Source organism: Atractosteus spatula (genome assembly GCF_055471065.1).
Source record: "Atractosteus spatula isolate fAtrSpa1 chromosome 10 unlocalized genomic scaffold, fAtrSpa1.hap1 SUPER_10_unloc_1, whole genome shotgun sequence".
Taxonomy (NCBI): Eukaryota; Metazoa; Chordata; class Actinopteri; order Semionotiformes; family Lepisosteidae; genus Atractosteus; species Atractosteus spatula.
Genome location: NW_028296612.1, coordinates 959,377 through 972,500, shown reverse-complemented (window position 1 = coordinate 972,500; position 13,124 = coordinate 959,377). Strand labels below are relative to the sequence as shown.

The window sequence follows — 13,124 nt, the reverse complement described above, 5'->3', positions numbered from 1 at the left end:
TCAGTTTACGTTTATAATAACGTGCCGTTATAATCGTTACATTTATTACAAACGACAATTCAATATTGTTTTCGATGGGGCTGAAACTTCACCTAACATCTTTTTCATCACAACAAATATCAATATATGTTTCTGTTTTAATACAAGTCTGCAACTTAGTCCAGGAAATGTTTACCCCGGGACACAACCCAAACACGTGCTGAATACTTTCAGGGCTATCGTCACAAAAAACACATCGGTCGCCTATATTGATTTTAGATCGCTGGGTAACAGGAGTCTTAACTGGGCAACACATCCGTGGAAGGACACCAGCTGCTGGTGACTCAGCCGACTGGAGGGGGGAGTGTGCTCAGTCTCTTGCAGTTCATTGGTTCATTCGTGCTGTAGGCATGACTAAACCCTCTCCATTTCCGTAAAACACATTAGGCGGACGTTTTGGTCTAACCTGTGCCTTTTTGGAGCAGAAAGCAAAGCACACAAAAATGTTTTACCGAGGGCGGATTCGGCGAGGACGGACACGGAGACTCAGACTTGTGGAGTCAGACACGGCGCTGTATTTCTCCCCTCGTCACCGTGACCTGCCAGCAGCACCGCCGCGACCCGTCCAGAGAGGCAGAGAGACAAAGCGGGCCACGGCTCTCACTCCAGAAGAAGAAGACATTTTTTTTAATCTGGGCTCTCCTTTCCGGTTATTTTTTCCCCTCTTAAAAGAAAAAGGGCATCGCCCGTCTGTTCTTCACGTTTGCGGTAAGTAACCTTTTAAACTCTGAATCATGTGGAGCTCCCGGTACAGCCTCTCTTGGAAATAAAAACCCATCACAGGTCTGTGTCTCCTGCCAGAGTAAACTCATTTACCCCTGTAGCTCTCCAGTCCTCACACGTACAAACCGAGCGGCTTGTAACAGCAGAGAACTATTTTATGAAGCCGCCTCTAAAATAGCTTCTCACTTCTGCAGTTCGCAGTAAGAAAGGGTTACAGGCTGGAGGTCCGGTTGGCGCTATTACACACGGGGGGGGAGTAGTGGAAGATGCGAGGAGCACAGACCAACTTAATTAAAGCACAAGCAAAGGTTTATTCCCGGCTGAAAAGAAACACCCGAAACGTTGTCCATTTTCTTCTCCTTTACTGTACCAACATCGCGGCAGGGAGAGTTTTAAAACACGTTTTTAAACACCAGAAAGATGAAAAGAGGAGACAGAAAACTGTAATGGGGAGGTGAACCGAGCAGAACACCCACCCTTGATCTTGAATGTGTTCAAATTGACTTTTGATATCACTAGAATTCATCTTCAATTACCTAACTTTCAGAGACGACTTGGTGTGATGACAGAGTCTGTCTAGTGGCCCAACTGTTACATGAAGAGGGCAGATTGTTTACTGAGCTGATGGAAAATAAGATTCCTATTACTCTCCGAGAACACGCTATGGTCTTTGATACTGTTCCCGAGAAAGTGGTTTGGCTGTTTAGAGGTAGTCTTGGCCTTGCCAATAGATTATCTTCTGATAATTTAATAATTTATTGTTGGATGGAATAGATATAAGAAATGCAATAATTACTATGTTAGGAACTTGTGTAAGTCATGTTATACATTCTTGTATCTCCTTTGGGAATGCTATGTTTAGGAATATAAATTGGAAATTAGTGTGGTGAAATCCTGATAAATATTGTCTTACAAATAAAGTTAAAGAAATTTCATTTAAGATCGCTTACAGATTTTTATCCTGTTAAATTGACACTTTCTAGATTTAAACATGAGCAAGATGAGTTCTGTGTATTTTGTAATAATGAGAAGGAATCTTAAATTACATTTGTTTAACTGCATATAACTGCATATATACAGAATTGTTTTGGATAGATCTGCAAAATATGAATGCTCAACACTTAAAGTTAAACGTTAAACTGAAAGATTATCATTTTATATTTTGTTAGATCTGATTTGGATAAAGGATGTTTTTATTAATCTGTTGAATATTTTGGCTTAATATTTTACCCACAAATCTAAATGGTCTAATACTGCTCCCTCTATTCATGCTTTTAAAGTTGACTTCCTTTTTTATTTAAATTCTATTAGAAATTTAAAGAATCAAAAGGCGAGAAATACAGTGGGAAATATGTAAACAGTATAGTTTTTAGTTTTCACAATTGTGAATTCCCCTGGCTGTGAAGTGTTTATCTCTGTATATATTTCACTATTCTGTCTCCTCTTTTTTTTTGGTGTTTAAATAAAAACTTAAGTTTTGACATAGCGAATTCGGCACAGGAGTAAACCTTCCCTTTGACAAAATGGCGGCGGGGAGGTGGCCGTCATGGCGACCGACTGAGCTCGAAACAAGACCGATAACTACCGCCCCCTCCGCCGCTCAGCCAATGAGCGCTCCAGGACCCCACCACGTCATGCCGACTGACCTCGAAAACACAGCCGTTGGCTTCCTGCCTCGGTTTTTTATAAAAAAAAAAGAACCATACTGAAGAAACCCAAAGGGGTAAAAGTACTTTACAGGCAGGTAAAGCATGAATATCTTGACAGATGAGCCACACAAAGCTGGCTCCTCCCCTTGAGGTTGTTACAGTCCAGCAGTGTGTCTGTTCAGTGACACAGTCACAGTGACTCCAGTACCCCAGTACCCGGCCGGTCTCTGGGCTCAGGAAGGCGAGTCGAGGTCTGTCAGGGTGCAGAACTTCAGCGAAGGAGATTCATATCGTTTTACACGGGTAACCAACCAGAGGGAGGGGAATGAATCAAAGCAAATCAAAGTTTCTCTCTCAAGCGCACCACAAGACAGCGTGCAGCAGTAGCTGCTGGCAATGAAGTGTCTTTTCTGCGAGCTCACAAGAATCGCAAAAACACAAGAATCACACAATTGAGGTTACGAAGGAAAGGTTACATGATGATAGGTGTAATAGAAATGGAATAAAACTCGATAAGAGTCGAGCTGCGATGTGTCCAGGGTGTGTGCAGTCCATGGTGTCCCAGTGGTGCAGTTGTGCCCAGTACAGTGACAGCGGTGTGTCCGTGTAGCCAGGACGGGGGATGAGCTGAAGGAGCCGCAGGCTGGCTGTCCAGCAGTCTGACTGCCTGGAGGTAGGAGCTGTTCCGGAGTCTGTCGGACTTGGACCGGATGCTCTGGTACCGTTTACCGGCCGGTAGGAGGGAAACCAGTCTGTGACTGGGATGACTGGGGCCCTTGAGAATGGACCTGGACTCTCCAGACATCTCGCTGAGTAGAATAGCGCCTCTCTACCAGCCTGCTGTACCCCGACCTGTACACGTCTCTGCAAACCCCCCGAGGTGTTTGTCTGATTTCGTAGTTAAGAGCCGTGAACCCGAAGTAATGAGCTTTTTTTTAAAAGGTTCCGTTTACCGCGGTCACCGCTCCAGTTTAAGGATTAAGCGTGTAGATTTGTTTTAAAGTGTATTTTCAGGGGCTGCGGGTTGTCACAGACGAAGACCGACCCTCGTTTGCGAGTCGTGTCGAGTCGCTGGGTGAAAAGTGTGTTGTAGTAATATGAGAGATCATTCTGTCGTTTAAGCGTGTGAGGTTATAGTAAAAGTTTGAGACCGGGGTAGACGGCATGGCCTTTTCTAATTTTCTAGAAAATAAACTTTAGAAAGGAGCTCCTCCGCGCGGCGGAGTGACTGCCCCCCTCCCACTCGCCTATGATAGACGGAAGTTGCCCAGTGCGTTCATGGGAGTTGTAGTTCATAAAGGCAGCTGTGAGCAGCTGTACCCAGTTCTAAAACCCGGCTCCCCTTAAGACAAGGTGCAATTTTTGCAATCGCAAAAAGGTAAGAAGCCCCCTATTGTTCTGCGGTAAGCAGGGCCCAGCTGTACCAGCATTAAACTTATTTTACACTGTTACGAGCGGGGGAGAGATCCGAGAGCTGTTGCTCCTCTGTCCCCGGTTAGTTCACACTTAGGCGAAATTCGTCTTCCATCAAAGCGGACCGAGTTTAGGCAGAGCCCGGGGTCAAGTAAGTGTTTTATCAAGGAGTAACTTTCATCTGAAAGCTCTTCAGGTGAGAAGATTATTCCGTGAAACTGTCGTATCAGCGCAGTGTTCTGGGTGAGATCACTGCGTGAAGTCTATCTGGTACTCCAGATTGTGAGAGCTCGTATTGTGGTCATTACGGTAATACTGCCGGAGCTCACTCCTAACCAGTGTGGTAAACTGGCAGACACCTACTGTACCCTAAAGGACTTAAAGCTGTTGTTGTGGTAAAAGGTCAGTCCACCGAATATTAATGTGTGGGGTCTGAATACTCCTGCAAGCGCTGTATTTCAGGTTTTGACTTCACGATATTTGTCAGCAGATAACTGGTTTTATCTTTAAATGCAAACTGTTTGCAGTCCAAACACTGACTGGAAAAGATGTCTTTTGTAATTCAGCAACATCAGTAAACTTTTAAAGGGTCTGGATACTTGTGCAAGGCACTGTAAGTGAAAATGTGTGCATGTTTCTCTTGCTGTTCTAGTGTGAAAGAACATTTTACATTGTATGTGTTCAAGTTACTGTGCTCCTTGTAGCTGGATCCTGGTGTCTTTTCATCATCTGACAAAGAACATTCTTACTTTGTATTTTTCCTGACTGGTTATTTAAACCACAGTGGACACTGGTTTTCTTTTCAGCTTGAATTGCCTCTCATATTGCAATCTTACTGCAGGTCCCTCATCATGACGGTCCTGGGTGTTGTCCTGATGGTGTTTTGCTCTCAAGGTAAGAGATCAGAGTTGTCGTTCGCTCGCCTGTGAAGAAATTCTGTCCACAAGCAGTTACAGTCACCTCCAGAGAGCTGTGTCTCACTGATGTGTGTTTTAAGGGAGCTGAAGTGTCTCTCTGTCTCTGTCCTCTGTCTCCCAGTGTGCTCTGCTCTCCTCTCTGTGTCTGGGCTCTATGGGGACACAGTCGCTCTGCCCTGTGATGGGAGCTCCTACAGACTCACTCCTGAGGAGAAGAAGATTATCCAGTGGGAGACAGCTGACCGCCGTGTGCTGGAGTTCTACAGTGGCCAAATCCACACTTACCCAGGGTTCGAGAACAGAGCTGAGCTGTCCAGAGAGAGGATCAGAGATGGAGATTTCTCCCTGATCCTTCGTAACGTGACGTTCTCGGATCAAGATATCTACGAGTGTCGATTTGTGGATGAAAACAGCTACAGGAGATTCCTGGGAGATGTGAAGCTCACAGTTCTAGGTAATCTCCTTTCTCTCCCTTGTGATCCGAGCAGTTTGAGGGAAGCGGGTGTTTACAGTGTAGTGATTCCTGACTCGTGTCGACTAACCTGACCTACAGCTGTTTTCTCTCTCAGTTCTCTAGGGTGCACCAGCATCTTCTGTTTATCATTTTTCTTCCTTCTCCTTCATCCCAAATCCCAGATCACGACCCATGGTGAATTTTAGCCAGGGCTCAACTCAGACGATGTTGGGGTATATGACTGAATACACTCTTCAGACCAGACAGGGAATTCTGGGAGAAGACAATGTGACTTGCCCGGTGTTGCTGACCGATCACTTGTCAATGTCTTCCTGTAGGACACGAGGACAACATTGGTCTCTCCTGGGGAGACCCCCTCAGTGTCCCTCTGCGCACACAGCAGGCTGTAGAGCTGTGGTTCAGGCCTGAGGGAGGAGAGTCTCGCAGGCTGTGCTCTGTGCTCGACAGCACTGTGACCCCAGACTCCAGCAGGCTGAAGGCCTGGGTTCAAGACCAGGTGCTGAAGATCTCCAGTGTGAGAGCTGAAGACGGGGGCACTTACACAGTGCAGGACTCCCAGGGGACCCCCATCAGCACTGTCCACGTCACTGTGGGAGGTGAGAGTGGGGCTCCAGTGGGGAACTTGCACAGTGTGACTCTTTCACCAGTGTCAGTCCCTGATGTGTGGGGTTAATAGGAGGTATTGGATTAGGTATTGATTTCCTGACATTGAAGGATTTTTCATTAAGGTTCTTGAATATATTTGAACTTAGAACTCTAAATGAGTGTTGCTGTTATGAAACTATCTTCAAGACTTAAATGTGATCAATACTGTCTCCTCTGAGTGAGTGCAGTCTTTACAGCTGATGAATTGCTGTCTGCATCATTCTTTCACTCTGCTCCTTTCCTTCAATTTCAGCTCGATCAGAAGTCCTCACCCTGAGGTCTGGAGACAGTCTGACTCTCCCTCTCCACACTGCTGCTCCAGTGGAGGTGCTGTTTGATCCTGCAGGATCTGCCCAGTCTCCCAGAGTCTTACTGAACAGCACAGGGCTCCCTGGCCCCGGGTACGAGCAGAGAGTGTGGGTGCAGGACAGCTCTCTGACACTGCGCTCCCTCACACCAGCTGATCAGGGGAGCTACACAGTGAGGGACCTTCAGGGAAACACCATCAGCACTGCGATCGTCACTGTCACTGGGGGAGGTGAGTCTTCATTACAGGACAAACTGAGTTAAACTGATCTCCACCTGAACTTACCTGCTTATGAAGAAACAAAACTTGAGCTGTTTCAGTGCTGATTTTCTCCTGTGGTTTGAAGCCGATCACACAGGTCCAGTGTGTCAGCTGGTGTTTCAGAGATGGCAGTTTTCCAGCTCCTCTCCTGGTGTTTCTCAGGCTCTGAGCTGGGATGTGAAACTGGGCAGCAAGAACACTCTCGCACACCGGCTGCTGGATAGTTTTTCTTTTCCTTCTTGCTGTTGTAGGTTTGCTCTCTGTGTGACTGTCTCTGCTCTTGTGTTTTCAGAGATGAGCAGCGTGTCATGGCCTGTAAGTGCTGCAGTCATTACTGCGATAGTGGCTGTGCTGATGGGTGCTGCACTAGGTGCTGTTTGCTGTAAGAACCGGTGGAAGATGAGAGAGGAGAGAAGCATGATACCAGCTGAAAGCAACAATATTAATATCCATACAGAAAACAGAATCCTTGAGGGATCTGAGAGGCTCAGTGATGCTGTGTTCCTGCGCATAGAGAAAGACGATGGTACAGGAAGTGAGATTGTTCCAGTGGTGAATCAATCTGCTCCAGTTCCCAGTGGATCCAATTCTCCCAGTGTTACTGCAGGAATCCCTTTAGGCACAGTTATTGTGAAAGACCCAGAGCAGGGGAGAGACTCAGGGTATCCATCTGAGGAGGATGATGGTGAGCTGCCTCCTGCAGGTGAAGAAGAATCGACAGTCCAGGAGCTCAGTGGAGAGTCGACCCCAGCTGACCCTGAAGACCAGTCGAGTCTGAAAGAGGCTCTGCTGTCTGATGGAGGAGATCAGTGACCTGACCATCACAGCCAGTGTAGCCGGCCAAGTTACTGGTGCAGCTGTTGGACATCCCCGTCAGACAGTGCAGGAAGCCACAGTAAACTTGAGCTCCTTCCACATTTCAGTGCAATAGAACTAAGTTTTTATTCCCTCACAGCTTGTGTACATTTCAAAGACGCAGGCACTGAGACCCTGCCAAGCCCAGGACGAGAGCTGCTGACGTCACAGTGGGGAGATCACTCCTCTTGTCAAGGTGAAGGGACTCCCAGCTCTCCTGCTGTACTGGGGGTACAGACTGATCAGAGAGAGACCCCCTGGACCCACAGAGCTCTTCCTCACCTCCACCAGCCTGATCTTCATCCAGGGGCGACTCTCCCCACAGGAACCTCACCTTCACAAGGAGGGGCCCCACTCCTGCCTGCTGCTCCTGACCTGATCCCTGTGTCACAGAGCTGCATCACGTCCTCACAGGAAGCCACTCCTGCCTCCTCCTGCCTGGATAATGGACCTGATTCGCTGGTTTGCCTCGAACAAAACGCCGATATAACCAGGGAAAGAGCTGAGCCGCAGGACACGATCAAAGCTGTGTGAACAAGGAGCCTGGACACTTGCGCCCCCTAGTGGCGGATCTGAACGGGCTTCTCCCTCTGCAGCTGCACAGGGGATTTGAACTTAATTTGGAATTTGACATCATTATATTTAGGAACAAGTAAAGGTTTATTCCATGCTGAAGAGAAGAGAGAAAACGCAGCATTTCAGGGCGCGGAGCCTTCTTCTGGTGCGAGGGTTTGATTATTGTATTTTTATCAAATATGTATATATATTTGATAAAAATGTCAAATTACATGTTATTTATGTTATTACATGTTCCTATTAATGCTATTGTGTAACTGTCTATTGTCTTATCTTCTGTCCTATTTATATACTGCACCTGAGTGACTAATGAGAAACACTTTTCATTATACTATGCACCTGTGTAAGTTTAATGACTAAAGTTGAATTGAATTGAATATATATTTATATAAAATATAAGTAAGGTGGGGGGTGATAATTATATTTCTGAAAAGGAGGTAATTTCTACTTGATTTTATTTTGTATATATTCATAATAAAATCATTTTTATTATTTTCTCACGTTTTATTATTGATTTTACTAATGCTGACCCCAGTATTGTAGTAAATAATGATAGATTTTAATATCCAGGTGTGTGTACGTCTCTGTTTGCTCTGATTGGCTCCTAGTAGCCATGAAGTCCTCTGGGAAGGTCCTGTCCCAGTTTCTGGCTGTTCAGGTACAGTCCTGCTGTCGGCTCAGAGTGACCTCAGGCTCCAGGAGGAGGGGCAGGTCAGGCTGTCAGGTTTCACCACCTGATTTTTGCTGGTCTTGGTCCTGCAGGGGGTGCTGTGTCTACAGCAGGCCTACAGGGGGCGCTGTGTCTACCTTGGTTGTTCCTTAACATGATCCAGGAGACGCACACACCCACAGTGTCGGTTCCCAGCCCACCTCGCAGGCACAGAGCCGAACCCTAAACTGGACTCGGTACCAGGATTCACTAGAACGGTGCTCAGCTTTCCTGAGTCTTTCCCAAGTCTAGGCAGGAGAAATGTGGATTTTTGAGCAGCCTGGGAAAACGGAGGAGACCCTTTCACTCCCGAACTGCAGACAGGGGGCGTCAGACTGCAGCTCAGCCCGGGTGACCACACACACACACACACACACACACTTCCTGTCCTGTCAGGCCTCCGGCTGGGACGTTCTGTCTGGACCTCCGAGAACGAGCTCCACCCTCCCTGCCCCTGTGGCCCAGCGACCTGCTCAGGGCTGAGGCCAGTGCTGTGTCGCTGTCTTACTCTACTTCCTGTTGGCCCACACACACCTACGCCAGCGCAGGCCCCCCCGCCCCTTCCTGCCAGTCTACACAGACTCTCTGTCCCCTCTGCGGGCTGCGCCCCCCCCGTTTCCCCCCCTGCCTCTTCGCCCTGCGTTTCCAGAACTCGCTCAGAGCCTCCGGCCTGATTCGCGCCCAGCAGGACGAATCACGGCTCTTTCATCGCAGACCCCCAGCCGAGGAGCCCCCCAGTGTCTCTGGTGTCGGCTGTGTCCACTGTGCGCGGTCACAGCAGCGTGGGGACTCTCTCCGCCCGCGCTCTCCCTCAGCCTGGTTTCCCGAGGGGGAGGAGAGGGCCGGGCTGGCGTGTCTGCGGAGAACAAGGTGGGCACACGCAGCTGGGCACGGCCTGTGTTTATTTCGGCTCACACACGTGGCTCGTACATGCTGTCTCCAGTCGAAACAAACACAGGGCTGAGGCACACGGAGGACAGAGGGAGCTCTGTGCCTGCGGTCCGCGGAGCCGATCCCTGTGGCTTCGGGTCGGGTGGGATAATGGAGCACGAGGAGCGCTCTCTATTCGTTTCCGGCCGGACTGCAGCCCAGAGGAGAGACTAGACGGGCCTCGTCCTGCGGACGTCTCTGTTCCTGGGGGCGGTCGGGGGCACGGTCTCCTCGACGTTTTCGTACTGCGTCTGATCGCCTGGCGCCGCCTGCAGGGGAGGGGGGGGCGATACCACAGGGAAACCAGGAGTGAGAGGCCAGATCAGCTCAGCCCCTCTGGAGCCTGTCCTGAGCTCCCCCTGCTGGTGTCATGTTCACACACCCTGGACAGGACAGCAGTCCAGCAGTCCATCACAGGACACACACAGACACTCACACACCCTGGACAGGACAGCAGTCCATCACAGGACACACACACACTCACACACCCTGGACAGGACAGCAGTCCATCACAGGACACACACACACCCTGGACAGGACACCCGTCCATCACAGGACACACACACACACACACACACACACACACACACACACACACACTAGAGCCAGTTTTCCTACCATGAACCCTCCAGCCTGTCTCTGGACTGTGCGAGGAAACTGGAGCTCCTGGAGGACACCCACACCAACATGAAGGGAACATGCAGACTCCACACAGACAGCAGCCCAGGTCCATCATTGAACCCAGAGCCCCAGCACGGCTGCCCTTTAGATTTTGCGATTTGTTCTGTAGCTGTCTTGTGATCTAGAAAGTGTAACGTCTGAATTACCAGAATGCTGGGCTGACGTCTTGCCCTCGATCTCTTTCGACAGGCGTCACACAGCTCCGGAGCTGTAGGGAGATGTTGCAGCAGGAGGTTAGGAAGATCAGGACACAGCAGCTGGCAGAACGAACACCAGCTCTCACAGGTAGGATCCCTGTTCCTGGTGCGAGAGGTCCAGTCATGATTCACAGTGCACGGAGCTGGACACGGTCCTGTCCAGCAGTGCTGAGCGGCCGTACCGTCTCTCGCGAACAGGCAGTAGGCGCAGCAAGAGGACACCAGGGCGCTCAGAGGCAGAGCCGACAGCAGGACGAGCAGGCAGGACAGCTGGAGGTGAACGGGTGGGGAACGCTCCGGGCCTCCTCCTGCGACAGACAAGGAAACAGCCCTTAGGGGACCGGGACCGTGTCTGGGTCACCTCACCGAGCGCGGGGGGGAAGAGCCCCCAGACTGGGAACCTCTCTAATGAAACCCCATTGTGCCAGGGTATCGGCTTCAACCACAGGGCTGGCCAGCTTGTTCCCCACCCCCGCCCCCCTCTGTGTACAGAAGAGCCTCCAGTTTGCTGTTTTAAATGTCCTTCTATGTATCTCACGCTGACAGGAGCCCAGGACACCGCACGGTAAAGAAAAGGTGGGGTTGGTCGTTGAAATTAGGGGGGAAACTGTAAATCTACTGCATAAAGCCGACCTCAGCACAACGTACTGTTCTCCCGGAGGGCTGACGGCAGATGAACGATTGTATTCTTGCCCGCAAAACGGATCAGAGAGCTGAGAACAGAGCGATCCGCGCTGAGGGGCGGTGGCTGGGGCTCACCGGGGAAGACGAGCTCCGTCCCGTTTCCGAAGCTCAGCCGCCCGCCGACTCTGTCGGCGCAGTAGTACAGCGCCCGGTCGGACTCCGTCAGGTTGGCGAGCGTCAGGCTGACGGAGAGGGTCGAGGGTTCGAGGACGAGGGAGAGGCGAGACCGGTACCCCTCTTCCACCTCCTTGTTGACCTGGGAGCCGCTGACCTGACCGACGGCGGCGATGAGAGGCATCTCCAGGGGCCGCTGTATCATCCACAGCGTCTCCTTCAGGTGCCTGATGCCGCAGGGCAGGGTGACCGTGTCTCCGGCTCGGACCCGCAGCTCCACGACCGCGGCCGGTTCGGCCCCGAGCCCCCGCGTCATGCAGACATCTGAGACAGGAAACTCGCGTCAGTCCTTTTCAGACACCAGCAGGACGGGGCTGGCGGGCTGATTTCAGATCCGGCCGGGTACACTGCTCGCTAACAGGACAGTTACAGAGGACCGAAGCTCATCGGTGCGGTTTATTTCAGACTGCTGGCCTTATGAAGTACCGGTTCGCGACTGGCACCCAGAACTAAGAGGGAAACACGTTTCACACCCCGTTGCTGTTTCACGAGCGAGGATGCCCCGCTTATCAAGAAGAGAACAGAAAAAAAACACGATTTTGCTCATCGGAGTCGCTTCCGCCGCACAGCGAATCCAAAACAGCGCCCTCGGCCCCAGCGCGGCCCGCCAAGCGGCTTGAGCGCCGCACGTACGGGGCGTTTTGGCGCTCAACGTCGCTCCGGTCCGGTCCGGCCGTGCATGAACCCCGAAGAGGCGCAGTTGACGGAGACGCTCGCCTACTCACGGGTGAGGAAGACCAGCGCGACTCTCGCCGCCGCCGGCGCGTCCATCTCCTCCCGGCGCTGCTGCGTGTGACCCGGCGGGACGGGCTGAGCTCTGGTTAGTCCAGGGCGGTGGCTGGGCTTCAGACCACCAGAGACGACGACGTCTCGTTTCCTCTGGCTGGCCGTCCCAGCTGAATGAATAGCCCCCTCCCCCCCAATAAAAGGGCGTTTTTTTTCCACCGTTGGCGGGTCGCGCAGTTGAGTCCGGACGCCGGCCTTCGACGGGACAGAGCTGTTGCAGCCAGGGAGCTGCGCAGTCCGGACCCCCGAACTGCTCCGACGCCCTTTGATGGTGGTGGGGGTCGTGCATTCGCAGAAAAGCTCAGTAAAACCAGATCCCAGCGGCTCAAACGGGGCTGGAGTACGCAGCGTGCGGGAGCTCTTGGGGTGTATCTTCACACAAGTCAGACCTGATCTCCCCCCCCCCCCACCGGAACTTCAGCGAGCTGAGTTCAAAACCACAGCAAGGACTTCACACAGGTGGAGCGGGGGCGGGCTGCTGGCCTGTCTCTCTGGTCACAGGAAGTCCACAACTGTGTCTTTGTGCATCACACACACACACACATAGATACATCCTTACACAGGCTGGGGACATCACACACACACACATAGATACATCCTTACACAGGCTGGGGACATCACACACACACACACAACGCGATGCATGAGAAGGACCTGGCGCGTTTCTGTGACTGTGGGTGAATTTGTGAGATCTGATTGGGATAAAGGACGTGTTTGTATCATTAATCTGTTCATTGTTGTGGCTAAATATTTTATCCACAAACGTGAATGGTCTAACACTGCTCCCTCTATTAAAGTTGAATTCCTTTTTTATTTACATTCTGTTAGAAACGTACAGAATCAAAAGGCGAGACATACAATGGAAACATAAAAATACAGAGACGCTCTTTTTCTTTATAAGATCACCTTGAGAAAACGTGTTTGAAGCGTTCAGGCTCAGCCGGCACAGGAAAGACCGTGTCGTTTCCGCTCTCGGACACGCGTGGGGCGGGACGCGTGCGAACCAGTGTCTAGACCTCGTGTGAGTGTGTGTATGTGTGTGACTTTTAAAAGCTGAGCGTGTCGCGGTCCACAACTTGACGCCTGTGAGAGATCACCTGTTT

General features: G+C 50.7%; 2 protein-coding genes across 4 annotated transcripts; one reads left to right on the top strand and one right to left on the bottom strand.

Moving 5' to 3' along the window:
• The first annotated feature begins 410 nt into the window (after nt 1-410).
• On the top strand, nt 411-8,291 carry LOC148813343 (uncharacterized). The gene is made up of 6 exons (XM_088908405.1): nt 411-747; nt 4,666-4,718; nt 4,863-5,195; nt 5,534-5,812; nt 6,115-6,399; nt 6,722-8,291. Exons 2-6 carry the CDS (start codon nt 4,676-4,678, stop codon nt 7,240-7,242), a joined length of 1,461 nt encoding a protein of 486 aa, XP_088764531.1. The 5' UTR covers nt 411-747; nt 4,666-4,675; the 3' UTR covers nt 7,243-8,291.
• A 1,244-nt stretch (nt 8,292-9,535) lies between these two features.
• Nucleotides 9,536-12,034, bottom strand: LOC148813342 (uncharacterized). 3 transcript variants are annotated; one of them, XM_088908408.1, is made up of 5 exons: nt 11,961-12,034; nt 11,137-11,499; nt 10,560-10,685; nt 10,327-10,388; nt 9,536-9,768 (listed from the first exon to the last, which is right to left on the bottom strand). In XM_088908408.1, the coding sequence occupies exons 1-5, from the start codon at nt 12,004-12,006 to the stop codon at nt 9,670-9,672; spliced, it is 696 nt and encodes a 231-aa protein (XP_088764534.1). In that variant the 5' UTR covers nt 12,007-12,034; the 3' UTR covers nt 9,536-9,669. The 3 variants fall into 3 exon arrangements, with proteins under 3 accessions (XP_088764534.1, XP_088764533.1, XP_088764532.1); XM_088908407.1 differs by having other exon boundaries at nt 10,327-10,685; XM_088908406.1 differs by lacking the exon at nt 9,536-9,768 and having other exon boundaries at nt 10,114-10,685.
• Nucleotides 12,035-13,124: the final 1,090 nt, after the last annotated feature.